This window comes from Cyclopterus lumpus, chromosome 5, assembly GCF_009769545.1.
Source record: "Cyclopterus lumpus isolate fCycLum1 chromosome 5, fCycLum1.pri, whole genome shotgun sequence".
NCBI classification, from domain to species: Eukaryota; Metazoa; Chordata; class Actinopteri; order Perciformes; family Cyclopteridae; genus Cyclopterus; species Cyclopterus lumpus.
Window position 1 is genome coordinate 12,614,836 of NC_046970.1, and position 20,581 is coordinate 12,635,416.

Consider the following 20,581-nt stretch of genomic DNA (forward strand, 5'->3'; position numbering starts at 1 on the left):
AAATTATGCAGTGTGTGCAATCAAGTGAAGTCCCTCCCAGCAGCACCAGTGGCACATGGTGAAATGTAGTATTGCATCTAAACTCTGAGAAGGTGTTAAGTCAAGTACAATGAAATGTCCTCAAACCAACCTAGGAGACATCATTTTAACAAGTCTTTCAAGCAAAGACTTTTTTTTTAAATGTCTTTCTCTGAAAATAATGACTGCTGCCTGCACACACGAACACCTACATTTCACAGATCTAAAGAGGAATGGTCCTTGCATCTGACTGCACTGCAGCTCTGTTTTTTAATTGACTATGATTTTCTTCATTGCTCCCTGTATTGTGCAGAGATCCTATCTTATAACTGGATTTCTGAGGCGTTAGCAGGAAGAATATAAAGCTTATTATGTCCAACAATTACATCTCGCTGTCTTGTTGCCAACCTCCGGGCCAGTGATCCTCTGAAGGTTTAACAGAACCCAGAGGAAACATCAGCTACTAGGTGTGTACTTGGAGACAGTGTGTGTGTTTTAAATGTGTAATGTTAGATTAAAGCCTCATAAGGATTGGGTGAGTAAAGAGTGTAAATCCCTCCTGCTGGAGGCTTCGATTCAGACAGTCAACTGGATAATCCCAAACTGTTGAGGATTTTTTTCTGTCTCCTTCCAGCGGTCTGCGTATGCATTAATGTCACAGCATGTGAAGGGAAACCAAAAGTATATTTGTTGGCACTGTGGAGATGGGAGATGGCTGCATGTGAGCATTTTAAATTATGCTACTTACAGTGCTCTCTGCCACCTTAGCCAATCAATTATATTTTGGGGATACAGGTGCTGGCCCTCAACTGGTCCAGGCCTGCTTTGAGATAATTAATCTCAAACCTAATCTCTGTCGCATCCCAGAGAACCCAAGAGTTCACAAAGGACACTCACAAGGTAAAACATGTGTTGGGACAATCAATTAATATTTGAGATGATTCAGATATGTGATACATGCTGTGTAGCAAATGGATAGATGGAGTGTTTAAAAGTGTCTTTAAACACATGGATACATTGTATGTATCTGCATGAAAGCACAAAGTAACTGATGTGTGATGGAGATGTCTAGGTATAGGTTACAGAGAAACCCACACACACTGTAGCAGAGTGCAAAAGCAAACAGGTGGGAAGGCGGTGATGGGTCATGTATTTGGTTTGCACAGCTTTATGTAAAACTTAAAAAGAATACTAAAAGAATACTTCATACAAAAAATTACGATTTGTATCAATTACTCAACTCGTGTTACCTCGAGTACCTGATGGAACATGCCTCCAGGGCGAACAATAAGAAAACAAACGGTGAAGAATCTTGATGAATTGAAGTATGGGGGCCGCGTTTAACTGTAAAACTATAGCAAAACATCCGCTTACAAACTCTCACACAACTCGTGCAGTATGATCTAAATCTCATTTATCCAGTTGTATGCTCACTACTATCAAACACATGCGTCTTCGCTAAAACATAACTATTTAAAACACAAATCAGTGTAACGCTTGCACAGGCTCACTCCGGGTGAGTCATTTATATACAAATGGTCAGACATTTTGTAGGTTAAACACAATAGTTAACTCCAACCACTTCAGTGGAGCTGGTCTGTGGCCAACATTAGGCAATATGTGGGTCTACTGGGCAGCTTGAAAGTATGAACTTGTATACTGCAGTGATTATGAAGAAAGTTATCAGTGAAAAAGAGCATATGTGTTCAGCAGAGCTTCCTTGGGTCAAAAAGGTCAACACGTACATACAGTGAGAGAAAGGTGGAACGGATGCAGACCCCCGTAGTGCTGCCAGTCTGCCAGAAACCTGGTGCCAGGTGTCTTGAGTTTTATAGGCTCAGCATGAAAGCAGTGATTACTCCGCTTGTCTCCTCCAATTTAATACCCAAGCAATGCAACACTTGGGGGAAGAGAGAAGACAGACAAATGTATCACCAAGTTAATCTCTATATTCCAGAGCACAGTAGATCGTAGTTTAATTGAAAGACATTTGAATGGATTATAGGAGAAACTGAATGATGGATGATTAAGCAGTTAGGATCTATGAATTGAGCCAAGAGAAGGTTGAGGTCCCTGCTGCCACACTTCAGTCACACTTAGGGAATCCAATCAGTTTGAGTGTGACTGGGTCATTGCAAAGACCAGCCACCTGACATTTCTAGAAAAAATATTTAAACATCGCAGGGCATGAACAGACGGAAAGTAGAGGAAAAACATCTGTATCCGTTTTATATTAATACTGGAGAAACTTGTCAGTTCTTATGTGAAACGAATTGCACTCAACTATCTCTCTCTGTTGCGCACGCACGCACACACGCACGCGCCCACCCACGCACGCACGCACACAAATGCCGACAAAGTTATGCCTGCACACAGTAATGTTTAGTCATTACATATTTTTCACACACCAATTTAATATACATGTATATATTCAAGGATTTGTTCAAGGAAACTGATGACTGATTCTTCATCCCCATTGCTCATGATATCATATCTGCTTGTGAAAACTGAGTCAGTACCTTTCATCCCTTCAGACGTTTCTGGGAGTTGGTGTCATGAAATCGACAAAATGAGAGCATAATATAACATATTACAATTCCTTTGGGGGCCCAGCCTGTCAGTCCCCTCCAATCTCTCTCTTCTTGTCTCACTTTGACCAAACCTGTAAGAGTCATGGTGTGCATGAATCAGCAGCAGCTCTGGCTCTTAAAACTTCCACATGTGCATGACTGCTTCCCATGGACCTGTATCATAAGTAGTGAGTGATTAACAGGGAAGAGCACACACTCCCTGTTTATTAAGGCCGTTGTGTAATGGGCTCACAGCCAGAGCTGCCGGCTGTGCCACACACTCGTTCAAGAGGATCACTGGTACCAAGCTGGTATGAAGATAATCTACCCAGCCCAAGAGCTCAAAACATGTTGTTAATCTCTGAGGAGACAGATACGCAACACATCTGGGAAGCAGAGCTAATATCAACCATATCATCTTAGATAATATCCAAATTATAGCTATCTTTGCATTTAGAAACAGTGAAACTCATGGAACAGAGAATGGCCAAGCGAACAGCATAATGGTGAAGTAGTTTGTTTTGGCATGCATGGCCTCCCTCCACTGTGTGTCAAGATCCAGAAGTAATTCATTCTCAAACTTATTCTTATTTTATGGCTGCCTAGGAGCTCATTAAAAGGTAAGGAATGAATTTCTACACGAGGGCAGGGCAACAAGACAAATTTGACAGATTTATTCTACCCTGTTGGACATGTCAACTTAGTCCCCTAAATATCTGCGGGGTGGCACTGTGGAAAACTGGCACTTGCATACTTTCTTACCCTTACAAGGAAACCAAATATGTCGCTCTTACTTTCTCACATTCTCTATTCAGCTGTTTTTCTGTTAATCTAATTCAATACTTTTTTTGCAAACTGATAATCAAATAAATTGCATATGCAGGTTACATGCTTTAACGTTGTACTTGCTTTCTGTCTTTTTTAGGCTCAAACATCAAGGTGAGGAAGTGAGAACAAACAAAACAATCAGCAGAGGTCAAGTTTGGACCAGATGATCTTCTGCCCTGGCTTCTGCAAATAACCTTTTTCCTGGATTAGAAATCTCCACTGTGGAAAATGCCAACAGCATTCAGCAAGCAGTGAAGAAAACTAATGCTCATGAACGTTCTCTCCAAGGCTTTCTCAAGAACACTGCCTCTCTTTCGTCTAAGCTTTGTGTGAGCTGGCAGAGCAGACAAGATGGCGCACAGTTCACACCAGTGGCCTCCTCTACTCTGGCTGTGTATGGGATTGTTTCTGGGCCCCGTATATGGCAAAGAATGTCCACATTTGTGTGTTTGCGAGATCCGCCCTTGGTTCACCCCCCAGTCGACCTACAAGGAGGCAACCACAGTGGATTGCAATGACTTGAGGCTCATGCACATCCCGACCAACCTATCCACGGACACTCAGGTGTTACTGCTCCAAAGTAACGCCATCTCTCACACCAGTGGAGAGCTGGAGGCGCTGTTCAACTTGACAGAGTTGGACCTATCCCAGAACAACTTCAGCACTGTGGAAGCTGTGGGCCTCACAAGCATGAACCACTTGACCACCCTGCATCTAGAGGAGAACCAGATTAGCCAACTGCCAGACCACTGCCTCGGAAACCTCTCCAATCTCCAGGAGCTCTACATCAACCACAACCAGATAAGCACGATCTCCCCTCGGGCATTTGCCGGCATGCACAGCCTGCTGCGCCTTCATCTGAACTCCAACAGGCTCCATGTCATAGACAGCCGCTGGTTTGAAGAAACACCTAACCTTGAGATCCTCATGATCGGGGAGAACCCAGTTATTGGCCTCTTAGACATGAACTTTAAGCCTCTCGGAAGTCTGAGGAGTCTGGTCCTGGCTGGCATGGACCTCACTGATGTTCCAGCAAATGCTTTTGTAGGTTTGGATAGCCTTGAAAGCATTTCTTTCTATGACAACAAACTGGTCCGAATTCCTCAACTGGCCCTTCAAAAAGTTCACAATTTGAAATTCTTGGATTTGAACAAGAATCCAGTTCACAAAATCCAGGAAGGAGATTTCAGGAACATGTTACGTCTGAAGGAGCTGGGCATCAACAATATGATGGAGTTAGTGTCAATTGATCGCTACGCTCTGGACAACCTCCCAGAGCTGACAAAGCTGGAGGCCACCAACAACCCTAAGCTTTCTTATGTGCATAGGTTGGCCTTTCGGGACATGTCCTCTTTGGAGAGCCTGATGCTCAACAATAATGCCCTCACTGCGCTTTATCAGCACACTGTGGAGGCATTGACTAATCTGCGGGAAATCAGTCTGCATAGCAACCCATTGCGCTGTGACTGTGTCATTCAGTGGATGAGCTCTAACAGGACCACTGTGCGCTTCATGGAGCCCCTGGCTATGCTTTGCTCCTCCCCACCAGAACTCAAAGGCCAGCGGGTTAGAGAGGTAAGGCTGTTGCAGTCCCCAGAGCAATGCCTGCCTCTCATATCCCACAATACCTTCCAGAGCCACTTGAACCTCGAGCTGGGCATGAGTGTCAGTCTCGACTGCAGAGCCATGGCTGAACCACAGCCTGAGATCTACTGGGTGACTCCTCTTGGGTCCAAAATCACAATAGATTCTCTGTCAGAGCGGTACCACTTGAACAATGAGGGGACCCTGAGGCTGTCTCATGTTCAGGTGGAGGATTCTGGTCGTTACACCTGTGTGGCCCAGAACACAGAAGGAGCCGACACACGGGTCGCCACCATCCGTGTAAATGGCACCCTGCTCGACAGTGCCCAGGTGATGAACATCTACGTCAAGCAGACCGAATCACACTCCATCCTGGTCTCCTGGAAGATCAATTCTAACGCTATGTCCTCCAACCTGAAGTGGGCCTCAGCCACCATGAAGATTGACAACCCGCACATCACCTACACAGCTCGCGTCCCCGTAGACGTCCATGAGTATAACCTCACACACCTTCAACCTGCCACAGAGTATGAGGTATGCCTCACTGTCTCCAACGTTCACCTGCAGACACACAAGTCGTGTGTTAATGTGACAACACGTAGCGCTACCTTCGCACTGGACCTGTCAGACCAGCACCCAAGTGCGGCTGTGTTGGCCGTCATGGCGACAATGCTGGCTTTCCTCAGCCTGGCCACCGTGGTCGTCTACATAGCTCGCAGATGGAAGAGAAAAAACTACCACCACTCTCTGAAGAAATACATGCTGAAGACGTCCTCTATCCCTCTGAACGAGCTTTACCCGCCGCTCATCAACCTGTGGGAGGTAGACGCGGAGAAGGACAAAGAAGGCAGTGCACAGGGAAAACCCTCTCCTGTTGACACCACACGCAGTTATTACATGTGGTGAGGACTCAGTCAGGAGGCCTGGCTGCCTCTCCAGCAGCACAAAAGACACACTTTTGCCATTTTGGTGCAAAAGTCAAAGTTGCAAATGTTTTTTTGTATTCTTAGCTTTGCTAATAAGAGGCAGAGTGATCAAGGACAGGGTTTTTATTAGTATAGCGTATCGCCTTTGTTTGATTCTTTATATCTCTTAATTGTTTTGGACTTTCCAGGATGGCAGCTGTATTTAGCCTCCAGGTTGTCTTAGTTGCTATGCTGTTGTTTCCGTGGTGCATTTTTTTGACACACTTTCTGTAATAATAGAGCAGCAGGTGCCAATGATCTTCTTGCAGCATTAGTAGCAATCAGTGTTTTTTTCTCTGTTTCGTAAAACAGGCACTGACTGATAGATAATGGAGTTTGTATGAACTTCAGTTAAAGCTGACAGTGAGGTTTAGACTTGTTAAACTGTCAACTGAATGTTAGCAATTGTGCAGTAATGTTGTATCAACTATACCTTTTAACTTTCTGATTTATATTGCAAGAGAATAGGATTTGTAGTTAGCTGATAAATGTGATGTTAATGCTAGAAATATAAATGTTTGCTAAAACATTTTGAGTCTTTTTACTAAGGTGCACTAGAAACTTTTTGAACCTTTCCCCATTTACTGACTTACTTTGCTAGACTTTTTCGCTAATTACGTAGTTTATTATTTACACATGCAATCTGTATGCTGAAGAAGTTACAATAAATACCCGTTGGTTCTTTTGCAGACAGTTGGTCTTTTTTCAATTCTCATTCTAATCTATATTATTATTTTAGAGTTTCAAACAGACTCTCTCCCTCCCAGGTAATACATGCTGTTGGTTGGAGTCTTAATCGCATGTCTTTGAAGAACTTAAACTCATTTCAGTCCAAAACTGTCAGCTTTACATCGTCAGTGCTCACTGCCCCGAACCATCCTTACTGGTAGTTTATATTCTGTGAGCTTAACTTCTCAATATGTGGATGAAAGAATCACATACTGTACATTGACTCGAGAGACATATACATACACACACATATATATATATATATATATATATATATATATATATATATATATATATATATATATATATATAAAAATAAGAGCATGTGCTGCCCTCTGGTGGATGCGACACTTACATACAAACTACATAATACACCTATATATTCATAGTAATGATAAAACAGAGCAAAGTAGCACCTTGAGATTTAGCATCAATGAACTAAACCTAAAGTTTCCCACACAAATTCAGTGTAAAATCTCATTCAATTTTGAAAAAGTCATGCTTTTTATTAAGCCATGTTTACACACAATATAAAACTAAAATCTTGAAAGAAAGAAAATTTAACTGAACTAATTAGAATACACACAGAAAAAGAACAATGGGATTGTTTAGGATCACATTTGTCATAGATGTTACAATAATCTTGCACATCAACAGTGTAATTGTATATTGGCTGTATAGTTGACTTTTAGTCTGTTACTCAGCGAACCTTTTTGTTGATAATGTTAACTTGTACAACTGCTTACTAAGATTATTCTTAACATTTACAATTATTATTATAAGTTATTCAAGGCTCTTTTCACCTATGCTCAAAGGGCTAAAGAAAACAGATATGTAGAACAAACTGCCTTTTAGCTTAATTTCTTATAAAGAAAGTTATAAAATGTTATGTTATTTCTTAGAATATCTACTGGAATGAAAGACATTCTCAACTACCCGTCAGTTAGATGGCACATATTAAATTCCTGTCCTTGGTTTACTGCACAATCAATAGTTAGATCCCTGTGTTTAAGACGACTTGTTCAGGTCACCGTTGCCCCCGAGAGACACAGCGGAAACCAAGATTCGAGGATGCGCTGTCCGGAGTGTTCTGGCTCCGGGCTGCACATCGGTATCTGTAACAGTAAGACTGAAGCAGGGGGAAAGAAAACCAGAACAGTTAGTGTGGAATTAATTTTCTGAGCAATGGAAACTGCTTTGTTACAGTATATATATATATATATATATGTCAAAAAAAAGAATGAAAACAATCACACAGCGACCATTGTAGTACAGCCACCACTATATTTCTGAGTTCTTCTTTGATCCTCCCACTCCTACACCTGTTTGTGTACATTCATTAAGGCTCACATGATTTATTCATATCAAACAAACTACTAGACCTTTGTGCCGAGGACTTATTTTGCATGCAATTAGCCACATTCCCATGGCAACCAATGCTTGTGGTAGGCTAACCTGAATGGTAACTAGAAGGTGGCTCAAATGGTGTTGGAGATAAAGTAAATTTACCATATCAAGGAATGAATCAAACAGAGCCACAGAACAAGTGGCCAGGCCACTGAGAATGCACGAGCACAGAAACCACTTCACATTCCAGGAAGAAAAGGGAGAATAGGAGAGAGGTGGCATTGCCCCTCTATAATCAAACAATTAGAGATTAACAGAGTCTTCTGATGCTGATGTCAGAGCTGTTGTTGACTGGATCCATTACTTGGTTTTCACAATCAGCTAAAACTACTTTGTTTGCACTGTTTAGGTCACATCACAAAATACTGCACTCCTCATACAATCTAACCACCCAGTGAGCAAACAGTTCACATATGGAAGTAGACCATTTCTAATTTCATGTTTCATAATCATGATGTTTTACCTTGTGGCACATGTAAGAACCTCCCTTCTTCACCTTGTCGGTGCCCGATGGAGGACCTGTCTGAAAGAGAGAGAGGGAGAAGACATCAGATATCAGGGCAAAAACTGAACCTGGACAACTCCAAAGCTTCGAGGCATTGTGTTCTTACTGGGTTGTGTTGTTGATCTATGGTGTGATGCACAGTCCACCAGTCTGAGGTCCATTCCCATGCGTTCCCGGCCATGTCATACAGACCAAAAGCATTGGCGGGAAATGACTTCACCTGTATTTGTGTTTGCCAGAATGAGAATGTGACTCTGAGGGAACTTTCCAAGAACTTACTGACAAAACAGATCATTTAGTGTTAAATCTGGACAGGTAGTCCCATCTTTTTTTTCTATTGCCCATCATGCATCGCCGCATAATAAATGAGATAGTAATAAAAAAAGCATGTAACATTGGCGTTATTATAATCAGTCTTCCATGTAAACCATAAATGTCCATGTATTTTCATCTAGTGCGAAGAGAAAGATGCACTCAGGTCCTTAAAGAATCAGAGTGCATATATTCATGATTGATGTACCTCTAAAGCGGGGATTGCCCCCTCAGTAGAGAAAGATTTTGGTTCAATATTATATAATATCAGCTTCTGAAATGAGCCCTTATCTCCCGCACCTTTCATTTCACGCAGATTCTATAGTGGCTCAATTATAAACCCGTTTTCAGTTTTGTGGCAATGGCTCATGAGCACAGTCACCCTGTGTCATGATGCACCTTTAACACATCCATAACGACGGCATCTCTCCATCTTTCATTTTCTTACCGGTGACGTTTTAATGTATCGGTCCTCTGCAGAGTTATGGTTGGGAAAATCCCCCTGCCAGAGGTTGGCATAGTGTTGTCCTTTAGGGTTCAACTTGTTTCCCCACGGGTAAAGTCTACATACAGGGGAAGTATGTCAGGATATTGACATGTGACAAACTGTATTCAAATCACAGCACATGCATAAGAACATTGGCATATTTGACACAATGAGTAAATATTGTACTTGTCTTTAAGGCCTCCCCTGCAGGCGTACTCCCATTCCGCTTCTGTAGGAAGTCTCCTGTTGGCCCAGGAGCAGTATGCAACTGCATCTGCCCAGGACACATGTAGAACAGGATGGTCCAGCCTACAACAAACAGGTTTAAAAGTTTAAATGGCTGAGCTTGTTTGCTTTGCCAAAATAAATAATGTACATAATAAAATACAAGAACACCACAATCTAGTCTTTGTTCTGAGTAAAAATACCTTTTGGCAACAGCAGTTTGAGTTTGATTGATCAAGTTGGTTTTGTCCAAACTGTCTTTTTAGATCAACAAAGGTTTCAAAAGTTGCAGTTGGGGTTGTTGAGAATGTTTACAGTCCACATATAGTTCAGGCACAGAAGCCCCCTTAATTTCATCAGACAACATGTGTACGAGCTTATCAGGAGCCAATCAGCGGCTTGTTTGATTTTGTAGTTGATAAAAATGTGGTGGATAAAGGTTGACTTGTTGGATGAATAAGTATTCATTAATATCTAAGTATGCTCTAAGTATGCTAAAGTTTATATGAAGTGTCTTTGCTGTCAATGTATAATTAGTAAGTGTTTAATGTGTGTAAAAGACTATTATTATACATCCTATAAAAGTATAATATATTATGAGGTTTTAGACACAAATATTATAAAACAATTTAACAGGTAAAAACTGTATAAGTAGTGTCGTTCTACACGTATGTGATGTTAGAGTCTGGACCATCAGGGTGTCTCCAGTTGGCCCCTTTCACTGGTAGCCACCAGGGGGCAGCAGCAACCTAAAAACAATGTGATATAAACAATGGTTACTAACTGATATTATGCTTCTCTCATACTCTCCATTCATACACACTCTCTTCAGGGTTAATCTAGAATTGTCTTTGGCATAACTAATTGCAATTATACAAATGGTTTACAGTATTGCTAGTCTAATGGGTACAGAGCGCCTTCTCAGCCACATGATCAGGCTGCACATGACAGCTGAGATGAAGCAGCAAGTTCCTTAATGTCTGGCTTTTGTCTGTGGGAGGCCTGTTGTCCTCAGGTCTCTTACAACTAATCTGTGAACATTCTCAAGACTCTTAAACAACAGAACAGTTGTCTCTGTAGCTAGACTAAGATGAAAATGTGTGCAACCGCAGGCTGGCAGGTTTTCCAGACAAAGCTTAGTACACAAATATTACTCGAAAGATGTTCAAAGACATCATGGCGGGAGAGACACAACAAAATGGCATTTTCTTACACATTACGCAAACACCGTCTTTCTTCTCCTCACACAGCTAATCACAACCACCCTAATGAAAAACTGGATGTTGTTTACTGCTCTAGGTACATTTAGCAGTTGGCAGGAAGCATTATGAAACTGTTAACTTAGGAATGTATATTTTATTAGATTTTTTTTGTTGTTGTTTGGAAATAAATATAAAAGCAGGAGCAACATACAAATGACAGCCAGACAGACAGCCAGGCATGTGAACTTCTCCTCCTGGCCTCAAATTGCTACACATTTTCAAGGCAACCACAAAGAGTGAGCAACTAATCTGTGAGCATGTTCATGGTTTTGTGTGGCATGTGTGATGTGTACATGTGTGTGTGTGTGTCCTGATGAAGAAAAACGATCAAGGTTTACGCATGAAGTGTTCCTACAGGGCTTCAAAATAAGGCCAGTAATCAAGGCACTAACAATGCTTCACACGGGTGTGCCGTAAAGAAGTGGGTTGTACAGGTATAGTGACAGTTGAATATTTATACTTACTGCTTGGGTGATTTGGTTTTTCACACTTTCGCTCAAAATCCCCTCGAATACAAATGAGTCTCCAAATTTCTCTGCCTGAAAGCACGAGGTCAAACAAGTTTTGAGCAATGATGCCAGTTAACCTTTGACACTGAAGTAACCACTGCTACAGATTTGCTTTCATACTTATTGGTTGAATTGTTTCAATTCATTTTGAATTAATTTTAAAAAACAGCTTGTGGTTTAATCTTTAGATACATACCTCAGTAACATATCCTGTGGCATTGACAAAGCTCTGGAACTGTTGGTTAGTGACTTCCTGGATGTCCATGTAGAAGGCATCAACATGCACCAGCCTCTGAGGCCCCTCCCCATCTGCAGGGATGCCTGGATCGTCTGTTCCCATCAGGAACTGTCCTCCAGAAATCAGCACCATCTGTATGGAAGAAATACACTTTGGTTTCCCTTCATTTGACTTTTCCTTGAGGAGAAAAGTAGTTATATCAGTCTCTTAAGCCTGAAGAAGAATACATGGAAACGTAATCTATTCCAGGTGCAAATATAGATTTGGGAGTAGAGTTTAGAGATTTGTTTAGTTAAAAAAATCAAGAGAGAGTTTACGAGGGTAGAAAGCTAATAGATAAATAAAATCGGTATGATAATTGCTACTAGAATGCTAATATGACAGCCTTTATCATTCCTATGCAATTCTTTCAACACCGTGGGTTAAAAGGGTGTATTTACTGTTGGGTTTTTTATTGTAATTACTGTTGTTACACTGGGAAAGGAAAATACATTTATAGTAATATGTAAAATGTGTCCATTGCATTTAAGTGTTCATTATTCATAGGCATTCTTAAGTTAGTCAGTGTACAGAAGCTGACAGTAGTAGAGTAGAAGAAGCTGTCAGTCAGTACTTGAGTTCAGACAGAGAGCGCTTCTGACTGCAACTGAATTCTCATATTTCCAACAGAAATGAAATGTGTTGCAACAGAGTGTCATTCCTGCCTGTGAAACGATTGCACATGTTTTACCAGAACCAGACTATGACCATAACCTTCTCTAACCAAAGCCAAAAAAAATCATTTCATGCCGGGAGCAATCTGTAGCAAACAAGGCAATAGAACCACCATGGTAGTCGGCTCGCTGTGGGACTGATACGGATGTGAACTTGTATTGAGAGTTCCTTATGTGTAAGATGTTATCATTTCCGGAAATCAGATCATCCTTTTTTTTCCTAAATTGAATTGAATTTTCTTCTAATGCGGTCTGAAAGAATGACCGGCCGTTAAATTAGATATGATAAATTATCATATTTCAGCAGAATCATATTGTGGTCAAGTCATATAAAGAGATATTGTCAGACACAATTGCATTGTCTAAATTGATGGCAACACACACCTACAGTACCAACTAACATTTCATAGAAACTCTGATTTAATAAGAATGCTGCTTATAGGAACACCCCACATGCATGTAAACAGTCAGTGATCTGGTAATACTTATTTATTGTTACATGTTAAATGTATGTTCATTTTAAGTTCTTGATAAAGAACATACTCAGTACTTTACACTGTCAAGTATTTAAATCATACTGGAGTGAACACAAATATGTTCTACTGTGTGGTTATTCCATATAGACTATTGAAGATAGTAGTCTACTCCAGTGGATTTTTTTCCAGCAAAGTACCCCCTAACCAGCGCAAAGCATTTTGGGTTGAAACAAATACACAACGCTGTGCCATTAGCGTCTGATTTAATATAGAATATTCAGTTTATGAACTTACGCTAATATTTTATTGATTATTTATTAAAGGATTTTTTAAATGGATGATAATATTTTTTGTATCTCACATACCCCCTGGAGTGCCTTCACGTACCCCAAGGGTTACACGTAGGCCTACCCCCATTTGAGAACCACTAGTCTACTCTACAAAGTCAAAACAAGGCAGGCCAGAGATAGATTACCGGACTCTGCGTGTTCTTCTCCTCTCGCCGAGCCTCTGGCAGGCTTTCCCTCGCGCCTCTTGAGTATTTGTGAGCAGGGTCTGAAGACTCGGTGCTGTCCTCCACACACACAGCGCTGTCCTCCACACGCTCCAAAGCAGCGTCCCTCTTCAGCTTCTCGCAGCCGCAGCCCGCTGCTCCCCGCGGGGCGGAGGGCTCTGACTGAGCCGCGCATGAACCCTGAATGTGCCACACTGTGTTCACACAAGTGAAGAGGAAACACAAAGCGAAACAGCGCACCATTCTTGCACGACGCGACTCAAGACCCGCTCATGTTGCTGATGCTCTCTCACTTCCGCAATGTCACGTGGTCAGTCAGGTGGGTGCAATGTAACTCTTTCCTGCTTGAAGGGGATATTGATTGTTATAGTTTCTATTAAAGAATATTGTTAAAGTTCAAATTATGTTCGGGGATTGTAAAATACAGCGGGTGCCTGTTTTGATGTACATAAAATCACTTCCTTAAAAATACCATAGGCCTAACAATAATCGTTCAAACTAAACTAATTAAGTGGTGCTTGTTTGAACGTTTACATCCAATAAGAGGCTGTTTTGTTCGCACGGTAAAAGCCCAGGCTCCACGTTATGAGTGATAACACCTCCTGGAGTCCCCTGGTGGTGGGATGCGACCACATCATTTCTCAGCTATCAACACTCCGGCCGCCTCAGAAGAAGAAGTGGCAGCGAGCCAGAGTGCCGCCTGCCTCAGTGAGCACAGCGCGGAGCACCGACAGGCGCGGAAAGGTGAACGAGTTGACGTAAATAACGGGATTGTTACAGTGGCTGACGGCTGCATCTGCCCCTCGGCACGGCGGGGAAGAGGAGCGCTACAGGCATGCTGACCTAGCGGGTCCAGAGAAAGCCGTTACCACGACCGAGGTAAAGTTTAAAGTTTTACCATCCTCTCTTTCGATCTACTCTCGTCGCGGAGAAAAACACACACATATGTGTTTAGTTCGCTCTCCTTAAATGGTTAACACGATGCTCACATCTCATGTGGGATATGTCGTCGTTCACACAACAGGGACCGAAAACAATCAAGGAAACGAGTCCGGTGACAATTTCGCATTACTGAGAAACGGTGTGATTGCGGAATCAAATGACAGCCCACCATTGGACGCGTTCGCTCAAGTTTCATGGGCGGTTTATTGGTCACATACACAGGCCCATGAGGAAGATGTACACTTCTGTGTAATAGTTGACCAGTCCGTGATGTGTGCCATTATTTAGTGCGTGCAACAAAGGGCTGTCAGCCACAGCCCCCACCAATAGTAACACCCAAAAAGAAAACAGAATCTCCATCGCCCTCAAAGAGAGGCAGTGCCTCAAGAACAAGCAGACCACTTGAGTGTGGTGTACCTGCAGTGCCCACAGATCCGCTTCAGCAGCGATGACCTGTTGCAGGTGCACAGACCTGGTGGCTCAGCTCCTACTCATTAACTGTCCATCCCTTTCTCCACCTCACACACGGGTAACCGTGGCATCAGAGAATTTCCCTGCAGCATCTATGCAAATGCTCGTCGGTAGAGACTGTATCAGTGTTGTCTCGACCTCTCAGGGAAGCCTTTCTTTTTAACATCGCACTGCCACCTCACTGGTAACTCAGTAGCCACATGGATTTGTGTGTGCATATTCATATCTGCAAACGCAAACTGTGAAAGTACTCACATGTGCATGCTCATTAATGATGAGGATCCGCCAATGGTTTTGCATATCTGAAGCTTATTAAATGTAATTGTAGGTCATGATCACAAAGATTACCGTTAATATATTCACTGAATTCAAAACAAGGATGCTTCTGTTGCTTTTATGACTTTATTTGTTATGCAAGCATGCCTGTCATTGGGACTATATGACTCATCTGTACTCCTTTCTTCTGCTATAGTTGTTCCCTGTGTGTTGTGTGTCAAACATGTCAGACAAGATGTCCAGCTTCCTACACATCGGGGACATCTGCTCCATGTATGCAGAAGGATCCACCAATGGTTTCATCAGCACCCTGGGGTATGTCCAACCTCGCTGGCCGAACATTATGTGTGTGTGTGGGCCCACTTCACACCTTTCTCTGCTTGACTGCAAGCTGAGCACTATTTGGAAGGAAGGAAGTCACACCAGTAGCAGTGACTGTTCGCCTTTTTAGAAAGTCTGATTTAGTGAGAATAACATTTTGGTGCCATCCGAAACAGCATTTCCCTTGGATTCTGTGTTTGTGTGTGCCTGATGAACATTTGCACAGTCCGTGACACCATGGGATTAAGTAGGTAAGGAGAGACGAATGGATGTAAGTTTGCATTTTATCCCACAGAAGTAAGCTGTGGAAACAGTGGGAGGCCTTTGAAGTGGTGCTTTAGCCATAACTGACCCCGCCACTGATAATGTTTGGAGAAAAGGAAATACAGGGGCGGTAAATGCCCAGTTCATAATAAAGGGGTGTCTGTTTGTGAGAGTGGGGCAGGTGGGTGTGCAGGGCAGATTTGGAGGAAAACAACCCGAGTGGTGCTGCTAGAATATTCAACGCTAATGGTAAAGCTCATTTACAATCGCCCACACAGTCGCAGCAATGTTGTTATTTTGTGCATTAATTCTAACTAATTTGGAGCATAATAAAAGCAGTTCTGACATTAATGAATTAATTAATCACAACGCCTTCTCTAGAGATGGATTAGAGCATTAATATATTGGTCTTAAGATATCACATAATGATTCACGATTGTTGCACTTCCTCTTCTGTTGTGAATGTTAAGAGAAAGTTTGCACCAATGTATTGCTGGTAGAAACCTCAATATATTACTATGAATGTGCCGTATATTGTATCGAGCATCTCTCATGCCATCAGGACTCAGTGTCCATGAACCCTATCTGCTCATGAATTATGGAATGACCTACAGCAAAGACACAATGTGGCCTTTCTCGAATACCTGTGCGTCCCACGTACACACTCACACAAACAAGTGCATGTTCTCCACGCATAACCACCAACTCAGCAGCTTTCTCCAGATCATCTACTCTTGGAAGAATAAATCATATTAAGAAGAAACAAAACTCTTTTAGCATTATAACTTCTTCAGCTGAGCAGCATTCTCAGCTCCTGTTATCTCACTGAAGAGAGGTCAGCAAATTAAAGGTTCAACATTTTAGAAATCCTGTTTTGGACACTGAGCCTGTAACAGGATCTGGAGAAAGGTGTACTTGCTGGATTAGAAATGATGTGAATAGTCCACACATGCAGTTGACCGCACACACATACTTTATGATTTCTTCACTCCTGGATATTTTCTCTATTTTTATCGAAGTCTGCAGCCTTGTTCCTTGAGGTGTATAGACTGGAGCAGTAGACAGGTTTGTTTGGACAACTGCAGACATTCCCCGGGAAAAGGCCTGAAATGAATGTGGGATTTGGCCCGTGTCCAGCCAAGTGTTATTCTAAGCCAGTAAAAGTCAAATTTGTCACTAGAAATTCTAATCCTAAAAACACATCTTTTTCGACTATACCTTGAATAGGGAAGGTAGCGGCGTAGTAGCACTTTAGTAGCACTTAAATGTCCCTTACCGATAGCACTTTGTTGTTTAGCACTTTGTTGTTTAGCACTTTAGTAGCACTTAAATGGCTCTTACTGATAGCACTTTGTAGTTTAACTTTATTGAAGAAACTGTACTTTCTTGATTCTTGTTGTTCTGAGTTTGGACTCATGGTTTAATGCACTTATTGTAAGTCGCTTTGGATAAAAGCGTCAGCTAAATGACATGTAATGTAATGTAATCCAGAATGATTTAATTATTGTGTGGAGCCGCAATGGAGTATTTATTCTGCAGCTATGCAAGAGGTCTCAGTATAAATAGGAAACAGGAGTCAACTTTTGAACATGCAGAAGCTTCACATACCCAAGTAAAATAACAATCACAAAATACAAAGAAAGACATTTGAGATTATGGAACCACCTAATCTTTTTTTGCTTAAGAAAATGATTAATAAACAGGTTAGGATAATTTGATATTTTCTTTGCAGTTGATGTTCTCTTATTGTTATTCGACTAATTGTTTCAGCTCAAGAGTAAATGACAAAAACATCATAACTTGCAACTCTACTCTATTATGAAAACCTGTCAGTTGACTGTGACATCAGTGACAATATATAGATACTATACTTAAACTACTGTTTAAATAATATGCACAGATATTGATATTAATGGTGTTACCTGTTCCTATCCATAGCTTGGTGGATGACCGCTGTGTCGTGCAACCTGACGCGGGAGACCTTAACAACCCTCCAAAGAAGTTCCGAGGTAAGAACAGTTGACTCCCCTTGTCCTCCTGAGGCGGATGTCATCAGATTAACTGCTGTCTGTTTATACTGCTGCTCTGTGCTGAATGTGTTATGCTGTGTTTCTTTGGTGACCACAATATGTGCATCTCTTCATAGCTGTGTGTGTGCACATCATGCTTGTGGAGGTAGAGGCTGATAAAGAATCTCCTCAGATGTTGATTTGTTGGAAAACGACAGGCTTGAAAAGCTGCTTTTTTAAACAAAAGCCTTGAGATGCCTCTTTGGGTGAACCCGCTATTATTAGCTCCCATACAGGAAGTGGAACTCATGACCCTCAGTTCTCAGGCTGGAGGTTTATGTCTCTGTGGAGACGCCTGGCTCGACATTGAACAGAGAATATGAGGGTATTGAAGGCTTGTGTGGTATATCTTATAGTACAAAATATAAATGCATTTTTTTTGTTGGTCACTGCTAAATATTCTAATCCAAAAAATGCAATGTTATAGGACTTTTGGTGGGTACATTTAGGCTAACAGTTAAAGACTACATTTTGTTTAGTTTTTTATTGGCTGTGGATCTGTCAAATCCATTTGACTTTGCAATGTCAAGCAGCTTGACTTTAAAGTGTTGTATCAGTTTGACTTTGTAGCTTGTTGGAGAGTGAGCATTCCACACACACATGCTCACGCGTTCCATTTAGGATGCTATCTTACTGTCTCTAGAGTATAAAGATTGCACCGTATTTAGAAAGCTGAAAGCTTTAATCTGAGCAGTGTGCAACGCCGGCTGCTGACTGAAACCTCCTGCAGCAACAAGAAGGAGCAGTCTTTTGCTCTGTCTTTGCTGCCGTGTGTAATTCTGTCACCTGTCAAGTGTATTCCATAGACTTGGACCAAGACGTGTGAATAAGTGTAACAATAATGGAAGCAGTGGCTCTACTTTTCCAACATCTCTCTTTCCATCTAAACTAGGATCTATATCTGTCATCGTCATACAAGCCTAAACAGCTTCAGTGTGCAGTGATTGTGTGCGTCTGTCTCTGCTGTAAAAGGGCTTTGAAACCATAAGATGTACATTAACTCAGTAATTTAGCTGGACTTTGACAGCATGTTTGCATTTAACATGTGAATGTTCCGAGAGAGCTGCCTATTGGCTCACTTATGCAGGAAGGGTTTCGCTAATCACGTTGTCTCCTTTACTCTTCCATCTTCTCACACTCAGTTTTCCCTCGCCTCACTTATAAAACTCATCACAAGGTATGGTTCACTCAAAGGAAAAGTCATGTTCTTAATCTGACCCACTGCAGTGCACTAAATATCTTTAAATTATGGCACGATATTGTAGATATGTTGTAGATTGCCATTTTTATTTGATGTGATTTTCAATATTTAAGAAACAAATAAACACAACAATTTAATTGTGGCTAAAGCTGTGTGTTCAAGAGCTTTATTTGTAAACGTAGCAGCATGTCTCTACAACAAGTTGGGAAAACCTTCACCATGTCAGCTGGTCTTGACCAGAAGAGGCCTTCATGTCACGGTGAGAGGCCTCTGGATGTCTACCAGATATACATATGTGTACTATAGGATCATATGGACAAAGACAGCTAGAACAGACATATATACTGGTATGTAATAGAGATTGATATTTTTAGGGACAGTAACCAGCTCCTTTACTTCTCACATGAATGGCAGTATACATATCATGAGGAGGACTACTTGGCATGTCAAACTTATTGTGTCATTTCTGCGGCTCTGAATGAGCAAGCAAATAACGCTTGATGATTTCATCAGCGTTATCTCCGCCTGGACCAGGAGACTGCAAAATGTAAAACTGAAATTCTGCAACACAAAGTGGGGTTTGAGAGACGTGTCCTTTAACCGGAACATAGGATCTAATGAATAATAATAATTATTCATCCTATAATAATAATAATAATAATAATGCCTTTGGGTGCATTATGGGAAATGTAGTGTTTGGAGCTTTACCCATATTAGAGACTAAAAGTTTTCCAGCTGGTTAAGTTTTGACCTTTTTCTTTTTAAAACTTGTCACCTTCTAGTCTCCCAATTTCATTAAATTCATCAATATTAAATTGCAATGTTAAACTGGCGATGCTTATTGCACGTTCGGCATAAGAAACAGAACTGACTCCTCAAATACAGGTGTAATTAACAACATTAATGATGGCTGCTTGTTTCAGGGTTCTGGTATGATGCATGCTGGGTCACTGGTAAATGTAACAGAGCCATCATATTTTTTTGTACCATGTCAAAATGTTGATCCCAATTCCATAATGTCTTCTTAAAACTGAATACTGTGTTTCAATTCAGTTTATTTTGTATAGCCCCAAATTACAAATTTGCTTCAGAAGGCTTTACAATCTGTACACCTACGACATCTCTGTCCCAGGACCTCACATCGGACCAGGAAAAACTCAGAAAAAAACCTTTCAAAGGGAAAAAAACCTCCAGGAGAGCAACAGAGGAGGATCCCTCTCCCCGGATAAACATAAGCAATAGATGTCATGTTTACAGAACGAACAGCGTTACAGAGTTGCAACCCATTCAATGAATATGACAGACATTTATGAATGAGTAGTAAGCATGGACCATGATCCAGACCTCCACAATCCATGAAACAGAAGGAGGAGGGAGGGGGGCATCAGCAGGGCCATGGCAGGAGGCATCATGAAAGAGGCCGGACCATTGAGGCCAGGCCCTTGAGGCAGGAGGTACAAAGAAGGAGGCAGGGCCATTGGGAAGGAGGCCAGGCCCGGGCCAAGGGGACCTACTTTTTAAGACTCTATCAACTGTAAGGACCTAAGAGACTTATTAGAGCCTAATAATAGGAATTGCAGTAATCTAGTGTAGAAGTAACAAAAGCGTAAAGCAGTTTTTCTGCATCGCTTTGAGACAAGATGTGCCTGATTTTTTTTTTTAAATGTTACGTAGATGAAAAAATGCAGTCCTTGA

The 20,581-nt window shown here is 41.6% G+C and overlaps 3 protein-coding genes across 11 annotated transcripts in view; 2 read left to right on the forward strand and 1 right to left on the reverse strand.

The window, feature by feature from the left end:
- Positions 1 to 3,767: 3,767 nt before the first annotated feature.
- LOC117731060 (leucine-rich repeat neuronal protein 1-like) lies at positions 3,768 to 5,906 on the forward strand. Its single transcript, XM_034533200.1, has one exon. The coding sequence runs from the start codon at positions 3,768 to 3,770 to the stop codon at positions 5,904 to 5,906; it is 2,139 nt and encodes a 712-aa protein (XP_034389091.1).
- Positions 5,907 to 7,174: 1,268 nt separating this feature from the next.
- sumf1 (sulfatase modifying factor 1) lies at positions 7,175 to 13,647 on the reverse strand. Of its 2 annotated transcripts, none has more exons than XR_004609512.1 (9): positions 13,304 to 13,647; positions 11,598 to 11,771; positions 11,357 to 11,431; positions 9,834 to 10,379; positions 9,592 to 9,714; positions 9,367 to 9,481; positions 8,713 to 8,826; positions 8,565 to 8,624; positions 7,175 to 7,823 (listed from the first exon to the last, which is right to left on the reverse strand). XR_004609512.1 is itself a non-coding variant. In XM_034533343.1 (9 exons), exons 1-9 carry the CDS (start codon positions 13,583 to 13,585, stop codon positions 7,722 to 7,724), a joined length of 1,128 nt encoding a protein of 375 aa, XP_034389234.1. In that variant the 5' UTR covers positions 13,586 to 13,643; the 3' UTR covers positions 7,175 to 7,721. The 2 variants fall into 2 exon arrangements, 1 of the variants encoding a protein (XP_034389234.1); XM_034533343.1 differs by having other exon boundaries at positions 10,297 to 10,379; positions 13,304 to 13,643.
- The window catches only part of LOC117731168 (inositol 1,4,5-trisphosphate receptor type 1-like), a 62,867-nt gene continuing 55,840 nt past the window's right edge, over positions 13,555 to 20,581 (forward strand). For 6 of the 8 annotated variants that reach the window (XM_034533334.1, XM_034533342.1, XM_034533337.1 and 3 more), the window contains exons 1-4: positions 13,555 to 13,661; positions 13,913 to 14,221; positions 15,228 to 15,346; positions 17,555 to 17,625. In XM_034533334.1, the coding sequence (XP_034389225.1) occupies positions 15,255 to 15,346; positions 17,555 to 17,625 (163 nt within the window). In that variant the 5' untranslated portion in view covers positions 13,555 to 13,661; positions 13,913 to 14,221; positions 15,228 to 15,254. The remainder of the gene's footprint in view (positions 13,662 to 13,912; positions 14,222 to 15,227; positions 15,347 to 17,554; positions 17,626 to 20,581) is intronic. The other 2 variants (XM_034533338.1, XM_034533335.1) reach the window with 2 other exon arrangements.